Genomic DNA, 27771 nt, shown 5'->3' with positions numbered 1-27771 from the left:
TCACCACCGTTTCTCACGGTGTTGTCGCTTGCAGAATTCTTATACTTTTTCTTCTACCCTGAAGATGGGGGCGATACGTTCCTCCGAAACGTCGGTTAACACCACATATACACGGTGCCAAATCCCAGAAGACTGCTTTCTTCATAGTCACCGCCGTGAAAGCCTCAAATCTTACATCCTCTCCTCTTGCTTCCACATTGGAGCGTAGGGCTGATTTCTCAGTTCCATGACCATTTTACAGACGGTAGGACTCATTGGACGGGTGATCAGCTCGACGCAAAGGCTCTACCTAAACACAGGACAACACAAACACAGAATAAACGCATACACACACCAAACATCCTTGCCTTGTGTGGGATTCGAACCCACGACCCCGGCTTCCGAACGAGTGAAGACAGTACATGCCTTAGACCGCTCGACTACCGTAACCGGCTAATAATAATAATGATACGTTATTATTAACTCATGCAATGTGTGATATGTTATTTACTGACCTATTGGGTTTCTCATATATTTACATTTTCGCTTACAATGTTTTGTCGTGCCATAAATCGAACCATATTTTTCCACCGGACTCTGGTCTCGATATGGCGTGAATTAACAGTAGCGTAATCTCGTGAATGTGGATGGTTTGCGGTACCGTGTTTTCGGGTACACTAAATCTGTGTATGCTTTGTCAAGAGAGAACCGAAGTTTGACACCCGTATAAAATATATACAGTGTATTTGTATCTGCAAGAACAAAGCGAACAGAAAAAATATTTGGGGTTTCAGAATCGAGAAGAATGGATTTTGAAACGGCCTGCACCATTCCGCTCATGAATTACATGCAGCTTAATAGTACAGTATACGCCAAAATATGCAGTACTCGCATCTCGAACGCGCATGTGCGTTTGTCGACGGGGAATAGCTCCAGGCGCGTGTGTTCCCAGTAGTGAAAAAGGAAGTTGTGTTGTTCGGTTGTTGTTGGAAATGGGTCTCTCGACGGAGGAAAAAGTATTCATACTAGTTGAGTATTATTTCCACTCATACGGAAGTGGTCGCTAGACAACTCGCTTCCTTGGTTTTGAATGGCCAGATATTATCGTCCATAAACCGCTACACAGTACACGTGTGACGATACGGTGTGCCGTCTCAGCTCACGGTATATTAGGCCCCTATTTCATTGAGGATGACGAAGAAAATGCTCTTACCGTCACCCAAGAACGCTACAAGAACATGGTGGTCGGACCATTTCTTCAGGATTTGAGAAGGTTCTGTCATGCAAGGGGCTTTCACATGAATAAGCATTGGTATCAACAGGACGTCTTTTCATTTCAGTACTGTATCTTTTGGCGCATACTGTACTTGAGAAGCCACAAATTGCTCCTCTCAAGAATGTCCCAGCATTCTATGGAATCAGAAGGTTCATAACCATGTTCACAAGAGCCCGCCACTGGTCGCGATCTCGAGCCAGATTAATCCAGTCCGTACCACCCCATCCTATTTCTATAAGATCCATTTTAATATTGTCCTACCGAATCTAGGTCTTCCTAGTTGCCATTTTTCCGTCTAGTTTCCTACCAAAACGCTATGCGCATTCCTCGTCTCCCCCATGCGTACTACATGTCCTAACTATTTCATCCTACTTGACTTGATCATTCTAATTATTTGGCAATGAGTAAAAGTTATGGGGCTTCTCATTATACAGTTTTCTCAAAATTCCTCTCGTGTCAAGATTTAATTAACTCTACTGTAAACACGGAATCGATGCCCGGCTGGGGGAATGTCCGCCCAGTACCCTCTCCAGGAGAAGCCGGGATAGTTCAGTAAGAATAATGACTGGACTACGGGCTGAACAACCGGCACTCGATTCCCTGCGGCGGCAAGGATTTCTCTTTGCCACCTCGTCCAGACCGGTTCTGTTTTCCACCCAGGCTAAGCCACACTGCCCCAAACGCCTCCATGGCTGTTAATTAAACATAGGGATAACTGTCTTTTTACGCCCTCCAGGATGCAAGATTTACCGATGGAATAATGGAGTAAGAGCTCATGTCTGGTTTCCCTCTTTGCAGCTCATGTGGATAACGAAATGTACCTCTCCCGGTCCCTTGAGAGGCTGGGCGGTAATGCTCTCAGTAAGGACCAGGAACCGGATATTGGAGCTGCTTTCCTTAAATTTGCCGTCGTCACCAAAGAGCTCTCAGCACTTATGAAGACCTTGGTAAGTACGCCCTCTCTACTGTCAGAGCTTAAAAACGTCTGGTAGAAAAAAATTTATCCACCTTGTGTTTGTGTGTGTGTGTGTGAGAGAGAGAGAGAGAGAGATGGTTTTAAGGTTTGACCTGAGTCCTTTGATGTCATCTTTAGTCATTGTACATTTGATGAATGTAGTGTCTGTACATTACAGTTGCAGTTTTCAAAAGTAAATGTCTAGACACTGTACACATCATGTGGCCGCCATTACATGGGAAAGTACTGTCCCCACGTCACTTAGATGATTCTTGGGTTATTTAATGGTGATGTATTATCCACTGCATAGGTCATTAATCGTCATCTGCTGTATGAGGAACTGGACTGGGTGGGTAGGCGGATAAGAAGCGAAAAATCTTCACAAAAATCACGCAGGCTGGACAGCTGATGTACCGCTCGAGACTGGAACCTTTGGGAATGCATGTTCTTCAACAACTCATTAGTTAAGAGCTGCTGTTTTTCTTTCCTTTGTTTGTTCCCCCGTTTTCGTTTTTTATGCCTTTCTTTTCTTTATGCCTTTATATTTTATTTAAAATTAATTAAGAAAGAAAGAAAGTTTGTGGCTTTTTAATAACAGGTAGTTTCTACTCCCTCCCATTCTAAAATGCAAGGCAACACAAGGAAATTCTACGAACCGCATATTCTTTACTCCTAATGACAAAGCACAACAGTGACGTACTTGCGACGAGTGATATTGTCCAAATAATATGATTCCATTGTAAGTTTCCTTAGGTGTTACTATTCCGCGCAGAAGTGAGCCGATCAGTTACATAACCCCCCCCCCCATAATACCATGTTCCCATATTCACTTTAATCTGACATTTCGCGAACTTTTTATTGTCGCATCTCTCGCTGTGAAAAATGACAACATAGGCAATAACAGTTCCAGGAAAACATTACAGAAAGACAAGGACGAGACGAAAAATAAACGATGTACGAATAAGGCAGAAAGTTTGCGTCAGCTGTGTACACAGTGTGATGTAAGACATGATGGTGGAGTCGTGCAGACTGGATACAACACTCCATACCAGATAGCTGCGGAAGCAAATTTTTTAAATTAAAATCTGCTGCGGAAACTCAGCACATTTTTACGTTTCACACAGGCATCGAAGAGACGTAAAGTTGTCTCTGTTTTGTAATTAAGTACTTTGCCTTGAAAGACATATGGAGGAGAGGACGTATAGCTTCACCATACTTGACCTTGACACTAGATAGAGATTAGTGGTAAGCTTCACGCCCCGGCCGCTTTACCCCGGGGAAATCATCCCCCGGTAACCATTGGATAGGAGGCTGGGTGGGTCCCAGAGTCTGTCTGGACGCTGTGAATAAGAGAAAAAGGTAAATATTGGGGCCCCTATACTGAGTCATGTCCGATGGCATAAAATTGCATTTCTTTGTTGGGAAAGTAGACTACTGAAAACCCGGAAACCCCGTCTATTGCGGAAAATTTGGAGAGACGTTTCAGCTGATCAGTAGGAAGAAAATGTGTATGAATGTCCGTGATGATTGTGTAATACAAACTAAAGCAGAATGGTCTATAGGTAGTGTATAAACGTGTGGTGCTGTTGGTTCTAATGGGTTCTGATGAAGAATTACTTGGTTTTTGGACTTTATCCAATGTCCGGTATTCTAGAAAATGGAAAAGATACTTTTCGGAAACTGGATCTGTTTCCGTCTTCAAGTGGGGGAAGACGCCTATTCAGTTGGTGTCACACTAGTCCGGTGATAGAGGTTAGCTCTTTATAACGGACGGACAGAAAGGCAGTTGTAAATACGGACATACGGACCGACAGGAAGTGGGGTCACTTTGATGACTTGGACTATGTAGAAGGACAAATAATTAAATGTACTTTGGAACATGGAATGAATGTGCACTGCCCCACCATCGTGCCCAGCAAGGCTTTGAGGTTAGAGGTGTTGGCTTTCGTGTTACATTACCGGAAAGTGGATGGAGTTTCGTTTCGTTTCTTATTTAGTTACAGCAGGTCACAGAGTTGATGATCTCTTTAAGTATTGATGTCCTCCCATAATTTATCCAAAGCCCGCGATGTGTGCTTCGTCTTTGTGTCCTTGACCTGTTCTGTGTGAGCGAGCGAGCAGGCGGGTGGGTAGGATAGGTCCTGAGTACGATTTCCTCCTCCTGGAGGCAGAAGTACTGTGTGTAATAAGCAGGAACTTCCATTTTTCGGATCCCCATTTTTTGTGTTTATCGCCGTTGAAGTGACCGTAACCCACAGATGACCAGACCCAAATCGGGGTGAGAAATTGAAGTTTTCTTTGAGAGCAAGGGTACAGCTTCTGTGTAATTGGCTGATTTTAAGTGCTGAGAAAGGGCCGAAAGCAGAAAGTTTAATTTTACAAATGCAATCTTTTGATTTTATGTACATCTGTGGTCTTGATGTATATTTATTACTAACAGAATTTTATTGTTGCAAAGTTATCACATAATACTCATATCTTCTCTCCTTCCTTCCTTTCTTGTCTTTTTATTTCTCTTAATTTTTTATTACATGTGTTTGTAACACATCACCAGAAAAAAGAAATCGGTCATATTATAGCGATTTGTCAGTTACCGTCCACATAGTGATGTATGACGCATGGGTATCATAATTATTTTCCTTTTCTCCAAAGAAAGACGCGATATTTTGCACTTCTCAAAGATTTACTTTTTTTTTTACTCCGTGGTTTTAGTCGCAAGCGAACTATACCGACCGGCCGAGCGACCCCCGCTTGTCGGCGAAGTTAGTGCCAAGTTTAGCGGATAGAGGGTGTCGCGTGGTCAGCGCAACGGATCCCCACGTTCGTTAATCTCGGTTTTCTAGACCGGAGCCGCCATTTCCTTGAAATACCTCCTCAATTTATCCTCACGAGGGTATTTGTTACATATTTATCGCTGTACAGTATATAAACTCCATACACTGACTGACATGTCATTCATGTAATCAGCACGGCTGCTATATTCACATTGTTGATGACATAGAATTTAGGTACCAAGATACGAAGGCCTCCGACGGTGTGATGTTTGTAAACAGTCTCAGTCAAGTCGGTTAGTTAGAGCGTAGGTCCTGTAATCAGGCCTTCACAAATCATGTGATCCCTGTCGCGGTGAAGCCTAGAATTGTCACGATATCCAGTAGAATTCTCTTCCTGTTGTTATTTCTGCCAGTGCATGACCCGTCACAGATGACAAGCAAAATAACACCCTTCTTCTTTTATCCCTTTCGTATCCTTGGCTCTTTCCCTAATTTCTCCGTTAGTCTTCCTTTCTCTTTTATTTGTTACGCCTATGATTTCCCCTTTCTTTCCTTCCATCCTTCACGTTCCAATTCCCCCAGCCCCTATTCTTCTGTTCCCCTATTTAGCTCCTTCCCTCCTGTCTCCTTCATTGCTTTCCCATCCCTGTGTATCGTTCTTACGCTCTCTACCTTCACCGCCATCCTTCAAGCAAACATATTTCCCTTACCCGTGTTCTTCCGTTCTTTGCCCCATATCTCTTTCCCTGCTTTCACCTGTCTACCTTTCTAATCCACGATAATTTTTACCACTTCGTTGCATTTTCAGGAGAATGAACTCTACCTTCTGCTGCTATAGTTTTACCTTTACCGAGTTCACTCCTAAAACCCTCCTCCCTCTCAGAGGAATCAGTCACAATTCAGAGGTTCTGTATCTGCTCTGCGGCGGAGCAACGAAACGCTGACACTTAGAGAACAGTTTTAATTGGGGCCAGGATTACGTTTGGTTTGAATTTAAGTTCCTGAGAATGGTAATTACATTTTAAACTTTTGGCATGTGGGGGAACCGGGATAGCTTAGTCCGTGTAGCGATGAAGCTACGGGCTGGACGACTGAGGGATCGGGGTTAGATTCTCGGCAGGAGCAAGCGATTTTTCTCTTCTCTACAACTTTCATACCGGCTCTGGAGCCTGACGAGCCCCATATACAATGGATACCGGGGGCTGTTTTCCCGGAGGTGAAGCAACAGGGGCTTGACAATTCACCTCCGTCTAGTACCAAATAAAAAACAAACTCCGTGGGTTTAGTCCGCAAGCGAACTATACCGACCGAGCGACCGCTGCCTGTCGGCGAAGTTAGTGCCAACTTTAGCGGATAGGGGGTGTCGCGTGGTCAGTGCAACGAATCCCCATGGCCGTTAATTTTGGTTTTCTAGACCGGAGCCGCTACTTTTCCATTCAAGTAGTTCCTCAGTTATCCTCATGAGGCTCAGTGGACCCTGCTAGTCCCGCATACGTCTTCATGGCGTGGTGCTTAAGTTAATTAGACTTTACCTTTTTGCCTTTACTTCTGGCGTGTAAACTGGTGCACAGTTCTTGATCACAATAGGTATAATGTTAATGTGCTTTTGTTAATGCGAGAGAGAGAAAGTGAAAGTAATTAATATGTGACACTTAACTTTGATATGAATGCATCCTTGAGAACTGGAATCACCTGCGCTTTCTGTTATATGAATAAGAATAAGCTTAGCCAGTTTTTAAATCCACGTTGTTCTTGAAGACGGGAAAAAATCATTTCAGCAATTTACATCTGACAAGCTGTCGTGTATCTCTAGGTAAGTTCTGTATATCCAGATAGTCAGCTATATGGTTGAAGAAAGCAGTCTTCTGGGATGTGGCACCGTGTAGATGTGGTGTTAACCGACGTTTCGGAGGGTCGTATCGCCTCCATCTTGACTGCTCGTACCGGTTCTCACGGTCTCTTCGCTTGCGGATTTCTTATTTTTCCTTCTATCCTGAAGATGGAAGCGATACGTACCTCCGAAACGTCGGTTAACACCACATCTACACGGTGCCACATACCAGAAGACTGCTTTCTTCATAGTCACCGCCGTCAAAACCTCAAAATTGTGTTTGGATGCTTGTGGGAAGCCTCAACACATTGTTCCCCGTACACACACACACACACACACAGGATTTTTTTCTTTTCATTTCTTTATTGCCCTGTAGCCCTTCGGACTTAGCCGCTTTTTCATTTTCTCATTCCTATACACATTCCGTCCTTGGACGGAAGATCAGCTCATCGCAAGGCCGCTACCAACACACAGAACAACACAAACAGAGAATAAATGCACACATACATCCATGCCCCCAATAGGGTTCGAACCCACAACCCCACTGTTCCACCTGGCGAAGGCGGCTCATGCCTTAGACCGTGCGACCACTGACCGGCGCACACACACACACACACACAGAAGATGGCACGTAATGATTGTGGGCTACAGTTAATGTAATATTTAATTTTTTGTGCTGTGTGTTCCTTGCAAGAGGAACATAAATGTAACACTTTATGTCTGTCCGTCCACGTGTTTCAACACCGAAACTATTCAGCGTTTTTCAATGCAATTTAGTGTTCAGGGTTCACAGTAAAGTATGTAATGCAAATTTTATTTTCGTCAATATTTTTCTAACTTCTTAAATTAAACTAAAATTTAAAAATATTTAGTTTCATAAAGACAGTCCGTTGACTAAAAAACTCTTATGGGACAAAATGTAGACTTTACCAAGCTCTGTATCTTTCGTGTGAACACATTTTTGATAGACATATATTTAACGAAATAGAAAAAGAAATAATAGTCTTCTATACTCTTTGTTAGCTATTTCAACAGATGGCGATTCTGGTGTAGTGTGCATATGTTCAGCCCAAGAGAATTTTTTCTCGACAGCATCCAGACTGGCTTTGGAGTCCACCCAGCCTCCGGTCCAGTGGGTACTGGGTACTTTATCTCCAGGGAAGAGTGGATTGGGTATGAAGCTGACCTCTCAGCTGCATCTAGTGCTCAGGCTGTATTTCCTGTCTCCCGTACAGCTTCATGATATTCTTCTTAATTACTGAAACACAGGGACAACTTTACCTTTTACCTTTTAGGGTGAAGAAATGTACTCCATCAGAGTAAAGATATTTCTGTTTGTTATTTTGCATGTCTTTTCTTACTCAGAATGTTCATTTTGTTCTAGATAAAAGTATGTTGTTTGAAAATTAGTTACACTGCATAGGCAGTGATATTTGTCATACTTGAAATATATACCATGTTGAATGTTATGAATAAAAATTTTAAATTATATCAGGAAATGTATTTTCTATAATGTTTCAGTTAATGCTTTCAGGTTTTAACAGGCCACAAAAATAAAAATAATATTTTTTTGTGGCTTGTGAAAAATCTGAAAGAATTAATCTGTGTATTGAGCTTTATGAGTGGATGTGATTTCAGTAGTCTGTTAAATAAATGGTTCTTTTATTGAAAGATGTATTCATTAGACTTCTGCAGTATTGTTAGTATCTGTCTCGGTATTGTTGAAAAGATATTTCACTCATAATCTTGATACAACTTTTTAAATTGGAGGTTACTTTCCAGCAGGAAAGTGTAAGTTGTTACATTTTTTCAAACTTGGCCCATTAGCGTTCAATCTTCATCTGTCTTTCTGTTGCCCCACATCCTTACAAAACTTCCCTCTTCTTATCCAACTTGTAGCTTTATCATACTGGGTTATGAACTCCACATAGGTTTTTGCCTGTTACACATGATGCACAAAAAGAGTTAAGGTAGGTTGAGGCATGATATTAGTCTCACTCAAAATAGTGTGTGGCATGGACAGTAATAACCACGCTGGTGGATTTTATCTACTCCGGATATTGGTCTGGCTGTCACTGGATCCTTGAATAAAAGAACCAGCATACACATTTTTGCCACTGATGTACTTATTCAAAGAGTTTATTACTGTATTAACTGGAGAGGTGAGTCACTGTAGGGGTGTGCAATTAATGTTACTTTTGGAAGGCAGGGTTATTTGGGTGAACATATGCCAGAGGGCTTCATCAGAAGAATTCTGCAAGTTCAAAAATTGTTTAATAGCTTTTTAGCATCATTAATTTCTAGTAGACATGTATGGAGCCCAACAAAATAAAATCCATTAAGGAATGAAGAACAGCCTTTTATGTTTCCATGGGTTATTGGGTCATAGCCTGTCATGAATGAAGTGCTGAATCCTTTATGCATTATTTGTACAAGGTGAATAAACTGCATGTTTAGTGAAGGGATGATATGTCTTATACATTAAATTGGCCTGAAAATTATGTTCTTTAATTCAGAGGAGGTCAAACTACAGACCGTATGTGGCTACTATGAGAAAATATTGCATGCTTGATAGATGAAAAAAAAAATTTTTTGATATGCAGAATAGTGTAAATACTTTTAATATGATCTGCGTACATAAAAATTTGCCCATACCTGCCCTAATAAAATTGAACCAAGACAGACGTCTTACCTAATAAATCATACATCGTTACTTTCGTTCTGTGTCTATTTTACAGGAGTTTGCTCTGTGTAGGGCAGTGGTAAATACTGTCAATACAGTTTATCACATAACAACTATATATTTTGCTATGCAGGAAGTCAGTTGGGTCTGTGGCACTTGGATGACAGATAAGCTGAAGACCCTTTGCCTGCCTGTTTTAACGTTCAATAGCACAGCATTTTCTGTACAAAGTTTATTTATAGGCATAGTTGGTTATCATGATAAACGCTGATTATGTCTTTATATAATGACCATTGGTTGAATGATCTTTAATGCCGAATGTGTTCCAGGATTTAAAAACTAAAATTTTAAATGTTACCAGTATTATTTTTTCTCTTTAAAGATTTAAACTATTGATCCTGCAGCACCAAAGCATACCCTAGTGTTCTAGGGTTCCTGATAACTAGCGCCTTTTTATTTCTAAAAGCATGTTTGTGTTGCTGACTCTCTTGTGCTCAGTTTTAGCCTCAAGGAGCAGGAGATGTGTGACTTTTAAAAGTTTGGCGGGACATATAAATTGTTCTGCATTATTCATACTGGCCCATACCAGGTGAATAATGCCCTGCTAATATACTTCAATATCTCTCTTGTGTTTCAGATGCAGAACATTAACAACATCGTGATGTTCCCCCTAGAGAATCTGCTCAAAGGTGACCTGAGAGGTGTTAAAGGTGACCTGAAAAGGCCATTTGACAAAGCATGGAAGGACTATGAAGCAAAATATGCGAAGATAGAAAAGGAAAAGAAGCAACAGGCAAAAGAAGCAGGATTAATTCGAACAGAAGTTACATCTGCTGAGATTGCTGATGAAATGGAGAAAGAGAGGAGGGTGTTTCAGTTACAGATGTGCGAGGTACAGTACTTATCAACAGTGGAAAGCCATTCTTATCATTCAGTCCTAAACACGCTTAATGCATCACACACAGCAAACTGTTGATAACTGAATGAGAGATTTCCACATATTTTCATGCTGTCAGTAGAGAATAAAATTCATTCTTTTGTTCTCCCAGTGGATATAAGACCCACTGTAATATAACAACTTAGAAACTTTTACAGGATCTTGTGTTCCTTATGAAGGAAAGATTAAAGTTTGAAAGCCCTTGAACTTGTACATGTGTACTTTTAATAAAATTTAAAAACAGCTGCCCAGTCCAGTAGTATGATTTGTTACACTTAATAAGGTGGTGGACGGTAGTGTAGTTGGTTGAGGCACTTTGCTACAAGCCATAAGGTCGCAGGTTCAATTCCCGATGCGGTCACGGGATTCTTTCAGTTGACCTAAGTCTTCCAGCCGCACTGTGGCCTTGGGTTTGAATCAGCCTCTAACAGAAATGACTACCAGGAATCCTCCTGGGGGGTAAAGGGCAGCCGGCGCGTAAGGCTGACAACTTGACCGCCATCTATGAGATAATTGTCTAGAAGACGCCTAGAGTCTAGACATCTCACAACCCTATGGGCCTTCACGGCCTCTTACAGGGACAGCTTTTTATTTATATATGTAATAGGAGTTACAGTTACTTGGCACTTAAACTTTGCGACAAGCGGTGGTCGTTTGGTCAGTATGGTTCGCTTGCTGACTGAAATCACAGAGTTTACAGTTACTCAAGCCATTAAAGAACAGAAATTTAAATATAGTGCTCGCTTCATATATATTGTGGCATATAGACATGCTAAGCAATGGCCCACAAACAGTAATAGAGGATTGTGTTTTCTGTGCGGTTTGTGTCAATGGCTTAGCGCGCAGCCATGGAATGTGTCATGCCACTGCTAAGCAACAGTTGCACTACAACAGAGGAAGGTGTTTTCTATGCTGTCCATGCCAAGATGTTATGAGCGGGATAGTTAGTGAGGAATAAGTCACTAAGTCAATGGAGCGAGAGTTAGCAAAGAGTTGGTTGGTGATTTAGTGAGTTATAGAGAACTGCTGGGATTCAGTTGCGGTGAGCTGTTGCTGTGAGAAGCTGGTAGCTGAGGCCAGGAACAGTTCAGGAACAATGAGGAAGGGGAATGTTTGCCATTGGAAACCGCTTCTAAACAATGGCTAGTGAAGACTGTAACAGGCTGAGAAGACCGACTGTATCGTGTAGGGATCTGTGAAGTGTGTAGAACAGTGAGAACATAATCCTTGATTGTAGTTACAACTTGCTGGAGTTCAGTAAATCCGATTACCAGTCAAAACCCTGCCTATCAGCACTCTGTCACATGACAATATACACCTGGTCTCTACTTAAAATCAGTGAAACATCCTGTCAAACGAGAGTGCTTAAAGATGTAGTGCATAGTGAGGTCATTTTACTTGTGTGTGCTTTCAGTACTATTTGTTACCTCTGAGCTGTATACTTTATTTTAGTTCTTCATCCAGATGTTCCATAAACATAATATACTGCAATTATATTTCAAACTAAAAGAGAAGAACAAACTCTGTGATTTCCTTCCGCAAGCGAACTATTATTTATTATATATAATAAGCAGTGGGACTGAATATAGTGTGAAATAGCAAACTAAGTGGAAAAAACATGCTATGAGTGCAAGTGTCCAGACTTTTATGGAGGTTTATACCCAGTCTTGTGTCCACCATGTTGTGTTGGGCTGGTTCTTGGCATTTAGAGACACACGTATTTCCATCTACAAACTGAAGTGACTAACACTGACCTCACACTGATATGTAGCTGCAGTATAATGGGAATTAACTGCATTTATCGCCTCTTGCCCGCCATCCTTCAAAATTCTTATGATTTGGTAGTAATTTTGAATCCCTGGATCCTGTATACATTTGGCAAAACTCCTTAAATAGAGGACTAACCTGTAGTTATACAAAACTTTATGATATATTAAATACAGTAGAACTTTGTAAGGAGAGGATTTTCTTGTGCTTTTACGAAAGAATTTAACTTAGTGAATACAGCACTGTGCCTGGATAGAGGTTGGGCTGTACTGAAGTAAACGGTACAGCGTAGTAAAGTGTGGACATCAGTGATCTGAACAGGATGTAAACTCATGATCTCAGTGTTACACCAGTTCAGGACTGAAGAATTAATTGTTCTCTGGTTAAATTTTTCAAGGGGGAAAGTAAATTTTCTTTCATGTTCATGTTCTCATTATCCACTACCTCGTGGCCTGGAATTTTAATTGCTAGCGGGTTACCATTTAATTACTTCCCATTGAAGGTGGACGCAGTCAAGTCTCAAAGACGCTGGTAAACCAGCCCATCAGAACTCTTTGTCATCACAAAAGAATGCAGTTATTGGAGACCTTGTGAGTAGGAGTTGTTTGGGTTTCTGGGAAGCAGGCGTTTGACAATCGCAGATATATGACAATGTTAATAGAAACTGAGGACAGAAGGGAGGGGGCCCAAACAGTTGCCCCCCGTGTGTGTGAGTGTGTGTGTGTGTGTGTGTGTGGCACAAGGCATATTGTTGACTAAGGAATTCATAAACTGTTAATTCAGTGCAAGGCTTTAGTTCATGCATTCATAAATCATTACAAAAATTTCATTGTCTGTATCATAGTTTGTATACAGGTTTATTAATGTTTTTATTTGATGTTGAAGTGTTTGTAACCTTTATCAGAAGAAGGGAAAACACATTTTAAATTGTTTCTTGTAAAAGTTATGTGGAGGGGGCAGTGGTAGCGTAGATGGTTGAGGCACTATGTTACAAGCCAGAAGGTCATGGGTTCAGGTCCCAATGAGGTCATTGGATTTTTTCGATTGACATCCTTCTGGCCTCACTATGGTCCTGGGGTCAACTCAGCCTCTAACAGAAATGAGTACCAGGAATTAATTAGGTAATTTTCCTGGGGAGTAAAGCGTGGCCAGGCCAGCTCATAAGGCTGACAACCTTACCGCCATCTTTGAACCAATTCTCTAGATAATGTGGGACCCTCAACATGTCACAACCATATGGGCCTTCACGACCTGTTACAGGGATTGCTTTAAAAGTTATGTGTGTTTATTGCTATAATTTCTCTTTAAAGGTTTTTGACATGTATTTCCCTTTACTGAGATCTCTTTGTATTCAGTTAGTTGCATCTATGCTAGCCTGATATTCGCTTTTGGATCATTTTCATAACTGCTGAGCTGACTTCACTTGGCTGAATTCTCAGTTAACTTTACCATTTTCTATCTGCCATATATGGGTGAGAATAGCATAGCAAAATCAATAAAGTATCACCCCTGTGACTAATTCTCCCTAAAATTCCCCTCCCTACACATTTCTGAGTGCTTGTGCACCATTACATTTGTGTTTGATGATGCAGGAGAACTGCAATTGTTCAAATAATATGCACAAACTTCACACACATGTACAACATGAATTTCATGAAATAACTTAAACCATTTGCTTTCCTTAAAATATTTTAACATATTCATTAATACTAGAAAAAAATATGAAACAATAGTTATGTTATGCTGTCATCCTCTAGTTTCCAACTGCATTAAATTTGCTTCACATAACTTCAGAGTTTTTGCACTGTCACCACATTTGTACTTATGAAGACTGATTAGTGCAGAATTTATAAGTGCATTTACAACATCTGTACAACAGTTCACATGCTTAACATAACATTTATTTCTCATGGCTTCCGTAAAAAGACTCCTCAAAAAGAAATGTAGAAATATTTAACAATCAGTTGAAAATGAAATATGGGAAGATGTTTACTTGCAAACAGATGTAAATAGAGCGTACAGTTCCTTTTTAACTAAGTATCTCAAGTATTATGTAAATATCTTTCCCTCCAAAAATTCTCAAAAAATGAAGGTGACAAATCAGGATGATTAATGAAAAGGATAAAAGTATCGGGACAGAGGCTGCAATTGTTAGGTTACTGGTAGAACTCGATTTATGGAAATACAGCATTTAGATGAAGATACCTCAATTATAAGGATGTATACTTCGTCGTGTGAATAAATAAAATGTGGTGTGTCTCAGAGTTCTGTTTTAGGACCACTTATGTTCATGTTGTTTATAAATGATTCGCCCAGAGCTGTTGAAGAGGGTAAGGTGGTGCTATTCGTGGGTAACACAAATATATTACTCATTGAGAAAAGTCTCACATCTTTAAAGGGGAAAATCGTGAAAATTATTAAACAATTAGAAACTGGTTCTTACAAGTAGTCTTATAATAAATACGGAAAAGACCAAAGCAGTACTATTTCAGGGAAGAGGATCTAGATTAATTCATAAAATAAATTAAAAAGTTATTTAATACAAAACTGTTTTTGTTCTCTACAAGAATGTTTTAGTAACGATGATAGAAGGTAGTTTGGGAATTTCAATAAACATGTGATATTTTGTTTTACTTGGCTGACTTGTGTTTTTGGTGGTTAAGCATATTTATTGCTTTATACTGAATTGCTGGGAGATGTTGCTAAACTATGGCAAGGGGATCTTGATCAAAAAATGTTTGTATTGTGTATTGTCTTGTATTTTGTTTTGTGCATTTTTTAAGAGTTGTTGATGTGAAGTGTTTGGCTGTTTTCAGCTGACTTGTCCAGTTTTGCCCGTGTAACAGTTATAGATGTTAAATAAATTGTTGTTGTTATATTGTTTTACATTTTACAGAATATTTCCATAAGAAAAGTTTCGTATATCTTAATGAATATGCTGCTATTCTTTCCTATTAAAGTAACACAGTGTTTTTTGTTCTTTTTCAGTACCTGATTAAAGTAAATGAAATTAAAACAAAGAAGGGCATTGAACTGCTTCAACATCTTGTGGAGTATTACCATGCACAAACTAAGTAAGTTAGCTAAGAGATATATAACAGATATTAAACCTTATTAAAGAATATCTTAACTACTTAATCTTTACTATACCAAATTGAAATCCTTCTCTAAGTAGCCCATAGCCCAAACTGAATGGCACCATTTAATTAAAACGATGTTCCCTTTTCTAAAAATGTTAAGTTTCTCCAAGAGTATTAGTGATAGAAATTTTATTCTGTAATTTGTTATATGTATACCAGGTGTCTTGTGTTATTCACATGTCTACCATGTAAAACCTATGGCTGTATGCTTCACAAATTCACTGTAGTCTGATAATCCCTAAAGCGCATGATAGTGTACCGGCCAGTATCACATTTTTCAAATTTATAAGTTGTACACTTGTCTTAACTTGAGTTAACTGACTTTTCGGAGGAACATATCACCTCCATCTTCTTTATTTTTGGATGTTCTTTTTTCTTTTCTTTTGCTCATGCTCACACAAGTATGAAGCTCCTCATTATGCAGTTTTCTCCAACCTCCTGTCACTTCATCTCTCTTTGGTCCAAATATTCTCCTCAACACCCTGTTCCCAAACACCCTCAGTCTATGTTCCTCCCTTAATGTCAGAGACCATGTTTCACACCCATACAGAACCACAGGCAAAATTATAGTTTCGTATATTCTAATCTTTATGTTTTTGGACAACAGACGAGAAGACGAAAGGTTCTGGACTGAATGGTAGCAAGCATTACCCAAGTTCAGTCGCCTCTTAATTTCCTCCTGAATCAGGTTTCAGTCTGCTATCGTTGTTCCAAACTATCTGAACTGTGCCATATTTTCAAAACATCTGTTTCCTATCTTTATGTCATGATTTTGCCCTGCATTTTGGTGACGAGACAGTAACTTCGTACTTCCAGTACCACTTCAGTACAGCCTTGTGTCGCTCAAAGAGAACCATTCAGCCATTGTTGCTGCTGTCTTCTGCTCGCAGTGTGCACATGGCCCAACACTCATGTGACTCATGTGACCCTCTCCTTCTGTTGAGAAAACGTTACATTACACGTGCAAGAATTGTAACTACATGTCATTTTGTTCCAAAAATATTGACTATCAAAGAGTGAGTACATTTTTTGGACCCCCCCCTCATATATGTTGGTGACATTATTGTGAATAATAGTGAATAATAGAGCCATCAAGCGGTGCCTCCCTCAGCATTCCAGCAAACTCATTCCAACTGTTGAAGAGTGGAACATACCTGAATCTTTTATATATATAGATTTAGTTGAAAGATACAGGGCATTATTATATATGATTGTGTGTGCATAATTAATTTATACATGTCTGTTGTCTGTCCTCTCCCTATAAGCTACTTCCAAGATGGACTGAAGACAATTGAGCATTTTGGTAGTTACGTCGCAGATCTCTCCATTAAACTTCAGAAGATCAGACAGAAGCAAGATGAAGAAAGGAGAAGGTTAACAGAACTCAGGACTCTCTTGCGTAGCGCGCCCGGGCTTGACAGGGAGGTCAGTAAGTAACCACGTGTGAGTGGTTGTTCTGCAGTTATAGTATACAGCCCTTTTGTTTCTTGATGTGGAATCCTGGAATGTATTACACCAGCAGTTTCACTCATAAAACAAAATATTAGAAAAATAGTGTTTTGTTATTGCGATAATTAGTACATAGGACAGAGGTTTGAATAAGGATGTTCTTTTGTATAGGTCAGAAGTTTAAAATATATCAGCATGCCCTTTTCTCTTATAAAGCATTGACTGTTGATTTTGGTGGCCCATGGCAGAACAAGAAGAAGAGTGGAAGTGCAGTACAGTGACTTTTAGCCCTTATCAAGTACTGTAGATTTGCATCTACCACTGCAACATTTCTGGCGGATGGATTTAAACTCAGTGGTAATGAGGTTTACATTGTAAAAAGAGTAATGCTAGACCTGCTGGGGCCTTCTTGAGCCAGTGGGTGTGCTGGCACAGTTGTGCGACACATGGGGATGAAGGTTAGCTTTATGCCCCTTTCTGATCGTCTGAAGTAACTCTGTTTGCCAGAAAATAGTTTATTTTTTGTGTTTCTGAGAGTTCTTATTTTTAGTTACTTTTTGTATATATTTATTTGTGCTTCGTATGAAATTTTGTATTGAATACATTGTATTTGAGTTGCAGAATACAAAAAAGGCACCATAAACGCAAAATAAGACAGCTAAATATTCACATTAACATTGAATAAACGATTGTAAAAATACAGGACTTCTGTAAAAAAGAGCAGGCAAGAGTTGGAAAATAATTATGATGGGAACGAACAAATAAAGATGGTGATAATAATTATTAAGAAATAACAAATTATTTATATTATCATTTTTAATTACAAATGTGAAGGTTGCCTGTGAAATATGTAGCACCCCTGAAGGCAGCTCACATTCATTGTGCACAGCAGGATTAATGGTTATAATAAAAGATGCAATAAGAGCAAGCATTTCAATGATGAGGTCAGTTTTTTTATTTGTTTTGCTCAGTAGCTATGTGTAACATCACAGGGCAGTTCCAAATAATTCAGAGGCTTTCAATTTTGAACTGATGCACTCTGTTGTACCCAGTTATGGCAGACATATCTATGGATGAGGTCTCTCCGCTAGCCCCCACAGAGTGTACTTTTTGTACTGGAGGGTATTGAAAAGAAGAATGGTTCCCAAATATTTTTATCCACAACACTAAATTTGAAATCATACTCGTATTCATCTTCTTAGTCATGGTACCAGCACGTACTAATAAGACTAGTGTTCTGCCAGCAGCACACAATTTATGTTGGGACTGCATAAGCTTTCTACACCTATTTACAGTGCTGAAGCAATCTGAATGGTTATGGTGACAGATTATATTGTGCAAACAGCATTAAACATTGTTTGAAAGAACAGGTCACTGACTGCTGTGGACAGATAGACAGATAGATGCTGGGATAGACGGAACTCACTGTTATGATATTAAAAATAAGTGTCTGTCTCTAGAGGCTATATTGTAAAGTCCATGAAATGGTGGTAGTATCCATATCAGAGATTTAATAAATCACTTAAAGACATATGTTTTGTAAACATGCTGTACTGTAGTCACTTGTACCATTTTGATTCTTGTTTGTGATTTTCGTTTGAGTGAAAAATTGAAATATGTGTAGTTGTTATTGTCCACAAGTTTGTGTCAGTAAATTGTGGCTAGAAAACATTATGTCAGGCTTCATGACATTAGGGACCTGGATGTTTGATGTGACATTTTGATACATGTAGGTTCAAAGCCTGTTTTAGCATTTGGAGTATTATGACAGCTTCCTTTGAAGTTGATGTAAAGTGAAGAATGTCAGGCAGTGTTTTGGCGTAAAACCATTGGAATCATATTTTTCGAAGAAATATGGTCCTGCATCATAAGAAGACTGTTTTAATATGATATTATGGATGTTTGGTAATATAATAAAACAGTAAAAATTTTCCTGTTCTATAAGTGAATATCAATTTTTAATGTTATTGTGTTGAAAGTTACAAGATCTTTGAAGTGAATAAAATACACTGGGCTGACTATGATCTTAATGCTTAAACTAGGAAGAAGAGGCATGCTCATATGAACATGGTAATGAAAATTCAGTTTCCTTAAATGGCAGGAAATATCTGGACCAGCTGAGCAACNTAAAGCATGGAATAGCGAAGATTTTCTATATAAGATTTGAAGCTCTCACAGCAGTCACTATGTACATTTAGCAGAGTCCAACTGTCAAAGTTAATAGTTGAAGAAAGCAGTCTTCTGGGATTTGGCACCGTGTATATGTGGGGTTAACACCACATATACACGGTGCCAAATCCCAGAAGACTGCTTTCTTCAACTATTAACTTTGACAGTTGGACTCTGCTAAATGTACATAGTGACTGCTGTGAGAGCTTCAAATCTTATATAGAAAATCTTCGCTATTCCATGCTTTATTAAATACTAGGCAAAGGAGTTAAAAGCAGAAGAAGGTGGGAAAGGCATGACAAATGAAAATAACTTCACATATCTAAATAGTTCTCCTCTTATTTTTAGGAGAGGGTCTTGAATCTTTTATTTCTGCCATTTCTAATTTTGTTTTACATGTATGCCTGTCACCAGTTCAACTAATATTTTATTTTGAAGCACTGCTACAGCTTATCACATAATATTAAAATGTAATATTCTTGCAGACCAGCTCACTGAACACAAGTGGGACTCTTGGGGGAACCGAAAAGGGCACAGGATACTCATTGCATCAGCTACAGGGTGACAAGCAACATGGTGTGACTCGCACTGGCCATCTACTAAAGAAGTCAGAAGGAAAGATGAGGAGGGTTTGGCAGAAACGGAGGTGTCGTGTCCAAGCTGAGGGTTTTCTAGATATCTGCCATGCAGATGAAACCAAACCTCCCACTCGTGTCAACCTCCTCACCTGTCAGATCAAACTCGTGCCCGATGACAAGAGGTGTTTTGATCTTATATCTTGTGAGTTTGATTTCATTGATCTTAGTATGCAGTTGCCTCAGCCTGCCTTGTTGAGAACCACATGAAACGAGATAATTATACATGTATGTGGCTTGTAAATTTTATCATGATTTCCTGTTTCAATACACTGTGATTATGATATTTATAATTCCTTATCTGACATATATGAGGTGGTGCTGGCCCAGTCACTAGTGACTAGGCTGTGGGATGGATGAAGAAGGATTTGGGATTTGGTTTCTGTCAGGAGACAAGTTCTTTCTCTTCTTGATAGCAACCAAATCAGTTCTGTAGTGCACTCAACCTTCTGTCCACTGAGTCCCATGGGCTCTTTCCCCAGGGAGTAAAGTGGCTGGGGCTTGAAGCTGACTACTTCTCTTCTATCTCGTACTGAGGTTAAGAATGTATGTATGCCCATACATGCTTATGGGATGGTGCATCACTTTTGTTAGTGTGCCTATGTGCATGGTATAGCTTTTGACTGTGGCTGGTTTTTTGGAATTCCCATATTTATTGCACAAATTTCATCTCTATGTTTGTCACACCATGTCTATTTCTCTTGTGTTCATTTATAACCTTGGAATCACATGTGAAGACCACACCAAAAACCTATATACAGGAAAAAAAGACATACAAAAACTATGATGGCCAAAAAAAGAATACAATGACAATACAAAACGATGACAAACATGGGAGCATGAAAGACAAGTGGACAGTGCAAGTTGCATGATGCTGGCCCATATGTGGCCGAAACATGTTGTAAATTTGGAAAAACATTATGTAAAACAAAAAGACATTTTTATGTATTTTGATAGTCCCTTTTAGTGCATAAGATATTGCTGCATTATTGACAGTGTACTTGAATAATGAGAATGATACCTCAGTGCAACAGGATGATGAAATATAACATGAAAGTTCTCAGTCAGGACAGTGGTGACAAAACCATTGTTATTTATGCCACCTTGCTTGGTTCATATGTCTTGAATGAAAAGTAAAAGAATCACACAGTTATGTCTTTATTTTTATTTCTTTCTTTATTTAGCAGTGCTCTAAATAGCTCAGACTGTATTGCATTATGTGATAGTTATGGTTGGTGCATAATAAATTGGAAAGAATGTTGACAGAAGTTGTCTTGGCCTCATTTGGTCTAGTTGCCTGGGATAACTGAGGAATTCCACAGAAATCTCAGTCAGAACAGTTGGTGTTCCAGCCAGGATTGATGCTCGTTTTATGTTTAGCTTCAGTCCTGAAGATGGAGGCGGCAGGTTCCTCCAAAACGTTGGTTGACTTTTGGTGGACTGCATGTCATCATATTGCAGAAGATAGAAATCTTCCTAGGTGCATGTCAAAAGTGTTACTTGGGCCAGTTCACTTTGTATGTACATACTGAACTAGGAATCACAAAGTATGATGGTTGTAGCTGCAGGAAAGAGTATGAATCATAAAGATTTTATTATTGCTGCTTGCAGTGTAGTGGGTTAGTCTCTGAGGTGTGTGATGCATACATTGATTCATGGCTTCATACTAATGATAACAGGCTTCAGAGACCTTGAATCTTTTTATAATTACATTTGATAGTCCCTTGTACTGTACTGTACTTGTACTGTTTGCCAAGTATAATTAAAATGATCAAGTCGAGGAGGATGAGATTGGCAAGATATATAACATGAATAGGTGAGATTAAGAATGTGTACAGGATATTGGTGGGAAAGCCAGAAGGAAAGAGACAACTAGGTAGACCAAAACATAGATGAATGGGTACTATAAAAATGGGTCTTGGAGAGATAGAATGGGATGGTATGGACTGGACTGATCTGGCCCAAGATAGGGACCAATGGAGGGCTCTAGTGAACACAGTTAATGAACTTTCAGGTTCCATAAGATGTTGGAAATTCTCGAGTAGCTTTACAAATGGCGGCTTCTCAATAAGGGCTCAGATCCATGGACGTAGTTAGTCCCTTTGGGAACTGAATCGATAGTTAAGGTTAAGAGAGATGTTGACCCTTACATCTGTACAGTGTTTTAGACTATAACATATGATTAATGCAAAGTGATGTATATGTTCACAGACAACAGAACATACCACTTCCAAGCAGAAGATGAAGCTGACCAACGAGCGTGGATGTCAGTATTGGTGAATTGCAAAGAGGGAGCACTGATGAGAGCATTTGATGATAGTGGCAAATCTGGTGGTGGTAAACTTAATCCTAGTCTCCTTGAACTACAGCAGGCTATTATACGATATGTACAGAAATTGCCTGGCAATGACAGATGTTGTGATTGCAATTCGCAGAATGGTGAGGAATGGTTGATATACTTTCTTACAGTTTTGTCTATAATGTAACTTAGTACACCAAAAACTCCTTAAGAAAAATCAAACTAATCCATGTACTTGAACAGTTTGAATGGTGGTGTGGACAGAAATGCCATGGTTTCATTTAATAATAACAATGATGGAAGGTAGTTTAGTGGCTCCGGTTGGTTCTGATGTGGTGCGATTGTATATAGATGGTATAAGTGTATGCATTGCTTTATATCGGATTGTTGGGGGATGTCATCCTTGGTTGCTAGCTTCGGCAGGGGGACAGTGATCCTAAGATGATTGTATTGTTCGTAGTCTTGTATATCATTCTGTACATTTTTAATAGTTGTTCACTTGTAGTGTTTTAGATGGCTTAAACTGACTTTTCCAATTATACTTGTGTAACAGTTTATGGATGTAAATAAATTATGAATTACAGTTTACATTTGCACAACAATTGTGTCATGACTTGTCACTAAAATGTAACCTCACTTTTAAGGAAACACATGGTTTGAGACAGTCATTTGCTGCTTACTGAATTATTCTGAGTGAAACTATTATCTCTAATAACTTCTGACACACCATTACTGTTATCACAGTTATTTTCATCCATATTAAAATCACCGTGTGCAAGTAATTCCTCATATACTTCAATGTAAGGCACCACGGAGTTCTTTCACATTCCAACATCATGATATTATTTCACTGTAATTTTTATATTTTTGCTCATAGATGCATTAAATGGGAAATATTAGCACTGCTCTAAGTCCATGGTATCTACACTGGAATAAAAGTGCATCACTGTCTGACAAAAATTAAAATAAATACACATACCTGATGCACATCAGCATGCATTTTTGTTCAAAAAATACATATTATTAACTGAACTAACATAGAAATTTTAGAATTTTGTAAGGACAAAAAGGAAACACTTAACCAGTGAATATTCTTTTTGACAGCGATTTCCAACTGTGTTTTGTGGAAACCTTTGTCTTTGAGAGGTTGCATAGATACATTTGTCTAATAATATATCTTCCATTAAAATTGTTAATATTCAGTAATTATATCTGTCATGAGAATCCTGCTATCTAACATTAATACAAATATTTGGACAGCGATAAAAATATATATTTATGTCATTAATCCCACCTATTATATGTGTGATTTCTTTGTCTTCTGTGAACTGTCCATCTTTTATGTCTTTATACATATAGCTTAGCATTGTTTTGATTTGTTTGCTTAATAAAGGTGGAAAACATTCAGAAGTTAATTTTGAAACGTCATAGGAAGATGCCACTTGGGAGAGGGGTATTTGGAATGATAATGTTAAAATAGCTCTTAAAGTCTGAGAGTGTGAACTAAATTATCTTGTCTTGTGATGGAGTCCATTGTGTGGCTCTTGTGAACATGGTAATGAAACTTCAGGTTCTATAAGATATTGGAAATTTCTTCACCACTTGAGTGAATGTTAGTTTATATAGAAGGTTTATGCTCTTTGGTGTTAGTTATAGATTTGGTCTCAAGCTAGGTAATTTTAGATTTAAAATGTTTTTTGATTGGCAGTGTGAGGAAATTGGTTCCTGGCAATGATACTGTACATATTCTGTTAGTGAATTATATATAGTACTTCATTGGCCAGAATTTATAATAAAATAATTTTAATCAAAAATAAATGTATGTAGACACTGAGCAATTTATTTTAATATAAGGAAAGATATAACTGTCTTGTTCCAGATGCAACATGGTTATCAACAAATTTTGGAATTATTGTTTGTATCGAGTGTTCTGGAATCCACCGCGACCTTGGTGTTCATATCTCACGTATTCAGTCACTCACTCTAGACAACATTGGTACATCACAGCTGCTGCTGGCTCGACATATGACCAACAATGCGTTCAACGAGGTCATGGAATATATGCTGCATGTATCAAAACTTACACCTACGTTACATATTACAAAGCTGTCACCAAACAGTACAATGTGAGTATATCATGTGCATTGCATTGTCCAACTTAGTATTGGTATGGTGAAAGTTATAATTTACAAATTATATATGAAACTCTTTTATTTATACGTTGAAACATAGTAACATCACAAACCTTCAGATTAAGTTGGCCAGCTTTTGTACATTGCAGATTTATATAATAGCATACATTCTGAATAGAATTCAAGTTACATAATTATTACCACTTTGTAGCATTACCCACTTCCATGCATATTGTTTAAAATAACATAACATGCATTATTCAGCTGCTGAGCGGTCACTTTGCAGTATGTTTAGTAATGTTTGGGGGGAGTTTAGAGACATTTTGGAGAGACATGCTTCAGAGTTGAAGAGTGACCCTGGATATGTAGGCAGCAAGTTTCTCTAAAACGTTTCACACATCTACCAGGCTACACAGGCGTCATATCCCAGAAGACAGCAATCTTCATGTTTAACATATTCAGGAACAGTCTAGGTCCATCACTGTTTCTTTGCTTGGCAGATATCTAACTTTGTGTTATCCAAGAATAGGCGATCTAAATTTTAAGTTATCCAGCACTGTAGGCAATAGGGGTTATGGTTTTGTAAATAGTAATGATAAAAGTATTATGCTTGGCCAGCTTGACCAGTTGCATGCATTATTACAGTCCAGTAATGAAAGATCAGTAACAGTTAATTATATAGTAATCAGTGTGCCGTGCTACAGCAGTAAATAGAAGAACATTGGCCAGATGCAATATGCTTTTATAAGACTGTCAGAATAAATAGTAGTTCCAGTACTATTTATGGGTTTCTTCTGGTCATTGGAAATATATATATATATATAAGATTTGTGTAATACATAATCAGTGCTCTTTTCAACCGGTACCCATACTGACACAGTTAATGTTTACTGATGATCTTATCAAAGTTGCACTTCTGCTAATGCATTTTAGATTTGTGCTGCTGTGAAGCCAAAGCTGAGCATGAGAGCGGTGACAAACATATTTTCAGAGAAAAGAAGGCATAAATAATAAACTGTAATAATTTCCATACAGTTTATTTTAAGAAAACCCAGGCAGTTAATGGGCCCTTTTGTTAGTACGAGTATTTCATGTTGAAGTCTGATTTGGAGTGTCGTTTTCTGGTAAAGACATGCATGAAAACAATTGGTAGATCAACTTGAATAAGTGAGATCATTTGTGAGACAAAAATGTAGATAAAAAGAGTAATTTTACAACACATTTTTTGGAAACGCTTTGTGAAGGTGTGGATTGAACTGGCTGAAGGTAGCCTTCACTGGTAGGTTTTGTGCTGTCCTTTGGGTTTTGCATAATTTCTTGATGAGTGGAATAACTGTTCAAGGAATACCCATTACTGTGGAGTTCGGTTGCCTTTGCTTATTTCAGTCATGCTGTAGCTCAAGCGGTTGGTCACCTGTTTGTAACCTCAGTGAACAAGTTCAACCCCCATGTGGTATTTGTATTAGCTGAAGTGGCAGTGAGACAAGTCTTTCTCCGAGTACATCTGCTTTACCCTGCCAGTTTTCACGTCATCAGTATTTCATATTCATCTCGTCTCATTTGGGGGCTTGCACACTAAGCTCATTAGAGGCGACAGTGCTTAGTGACTTAGTTTTCTGCCATTTCCATCATTATATACTGAGTTGTTCGAGTGTGGTTAACTTGAAATTGAAAGTAGGTGACACTTTCATAGTTATATGATTTTTAATGAATTATATATTGTAAAGATGTTTAATTTTTGCTTCTGTAAAATGCTTTGATACGTTATATAAATTAGAAAATACATTTTTAAAATTTTTTTCTCACATTGAACAGGGAAGAAAGGTATGAGTTCATTCGTGCAAAATATGTGGAGAAGAAATTTGCTTCCCAGACTTGTGCTGATGAGCGAGATCTTCTCAGTGATCTGGAACATGCTGTTAACAATAAAAACCTCTACCACTTACTGGAAGTGTTTGCAGAGGGTGTTGACCTATCAGCTCCTCTTCCAACAAGTGTAAGTACTGTTTCGTGCAAGGTGGGTATTAAGTATATAAATACATGGTAAATAATGACACTTCATCTAAGGTGGTCAAATTAAAGATGTTGCAGTCAACTCAACATCTACCTTTGATTGGAAAACAATAAATGCACACAGAATTTTTGGAGAAACCTCTTAAACTTAAATTAATTTTGTACATGTTAGTGGTAAGTATGTGCTCCACTCAATTTAACGTTTAGTAACTTGATATTTTACTGACAGTCTCACTTGAGTTTATTTGGTTATCAAAATAAACAGAAAAATATAAAAATTAATAAAATCCTTATAATATGATATATTATGTGGTCATGGAGGTAGAAACCAAATTTGTAATCATTATTAACACAAGCCCTGTTACTTCTGTATAAGACATGGGAATGTGTGCTGTAGGATATTGGAGAGACTGCTCTCCATCTGGCTGTAGTACGTGAGATGGGGAACTCGTTACATCTGGTGGACTTCCTGGTTCAGAACATGCCAACGCAGGCATTGGATAGGGCGACACTGGCTCCATCAGACACCACTGGCTCTGGCAGCAATACCGCCCTTCACTTGTGTGCATTGCATGATAAAGCCGAGTGCATGAAACTGCTCTTGCGGAGTGGAGCAGACCCAACATTACGTAATGCTCAGGATAAAACACCACTAGATATTGCACAGGAACGAGGTCATCACACCTGTGAAGAACTGGTGAGTCTGTATGTGTTTGATAGCAATTGTACTGGCATTTGGAAATTTTGTCTCTAATGAGAGAACTGATTATGTCACATTGGTGAATTATTTTCTTAAGGCTGTTATGCTGCAAACTAGATATATAGCTGACAGGATCCAAGATCTACCAAGATATACTGCTTTGAAACTCCCTTGTTCCCTGTATTTCTTTGATTTATGGCATTGTTAGCAAAAAGAAACCTGTCCTATTTCTTGGGCTAACAATTTGCACCATACCGGAAACTAAATTTAGAATGAAATTATTGAATGGTATAATACTTAATATTTTGCTTATAAAACAGGCAATATTAACTTTAATTGCAAATTATGTGACAGTCTTTTGTCACATTCTCAGGGTGTTAAATCGACTGTAGATTTCTCTTTGACTGTTAGATGTATTTTTACTATCACATTGACAATTTTTCTCAAGGTATGTTGGGTTTGGTTCAAATTACTGTCCTTTTCTCTCACTTGTATTTATTAGTCTTATGGTTTTGTATGGAACACGGATACTTTGAACTCAAATATGCATTCACCAGCAGGAATTCCATCATATTGATGAATGCATATAAACTTGAAAAAAATTCAAAGAAAATTTGCATTTCTTGTCAGTGTTTGTAAAATTGAAATTAGTTGTTTTTCTGTTTAGGACATCATTAGAGTATGGATACTGATTAGATTAATGGGAGACTGTTGTATTTTTGCTTTCACTTTAAGATCAGACCATTATGAGCTGCCTATACCAGCATGTGGTTGCATTGTTATGTTCTAGTTGATTATTAAGTGCATCTCATGAAGACTGCATGTGTTTCAGCTACGACATGCACTACAGAGGCAGAAGAGCCACTTCGATAATGTGAATATAGACTGGAATCTGTCTCATGATGAGGGTTCAACAGATTTCTCAGATGATGAAACCATCATTGAAGACAGGGTAAGGTAACCCACCAAAATTGCAAGTGATGCAGAAATTAAGTCAACATTCTTAAAGCGACATTCATAGCCTTGGGTGGA

The 27771-nt window shown here is 38.6% G+C and overlaps 1 protein-coding gene across 4 annotated transcripts in view; it reads left to right on the top strand.

Annotated features, from left to right (window-relative positions):
• The window catches only part of LOC111862231 (arfGAP with SH3 domain, ANK repeat and PH domain-containing protein), a 234131-nt gene that overhangs the window by 192118 nt on the left and 14242 nt on the right, over nucleotides 1-27771 (top strand). For all 4 annotated transcript variants that reach the window (XM_033750593.1, XM_033750595.1, XM_033750594.1 and 1 more), the window contains exons 3-12: nucleotides 2054-2202; nucleotides 10136-10390; nucleotides 15191-15276; nucleotides 16608-16767; nucleotides 19446-19740; nucleotides 21807-22034; nucleotides 23774-24020; nucleotides 25842-26022; nucleotides 26437-26736; nucleotides 27572-27691. In XM_033750593.1, coding sequence (XP_033606484.1) covers nucleotides 2054-2202; nucleotides 10136-10390; nucleotides 15191-15276; nucleotides 16608-16767; nucleotides 19446-19740; nucleotides 21807-22034; nucleotides 23774-24020; nucleotides 25842-26022; nucleotides 26437-26736; nucleotides 27572-27691 — 2021 coding nt within the window. The remainder of the gene's footprint in view (nucleotides 1-2053; nucleotides 2203-10135; nucleotides 10391-15190; nucleotides 15277-16607; nucleotides 16768-19445; nucleotides 19741-21806; nucleotides 22035-23773; nucleotides 24021-25841; nucleotides 26023-26436; nucleotides 26737-27571; nucleotides 27692-27771) is intronic.

The sequence above is a fragment of the Cryptotermes secundus genome, unplaced genomic scaffold (genome assembly GCF_002891405.2).
Source record: "Cryptotermes secundus unplaced genomic scaffold, Csec_1.0 scaffold1561, whole genome shotgun sequence".
NCBI classification, from domain to species: Eukaryota; Metazoa; Arthropoda; class Insecta; order Blattodea; family Kalotermitidae; genus Cryptotermes; species Cryptotermes secundus.
The sequence above is the reverse complement of the archived record's forward strand: the minus strand, read 5'-3'. Positions and strand labels throughout refer to the sequence as shown.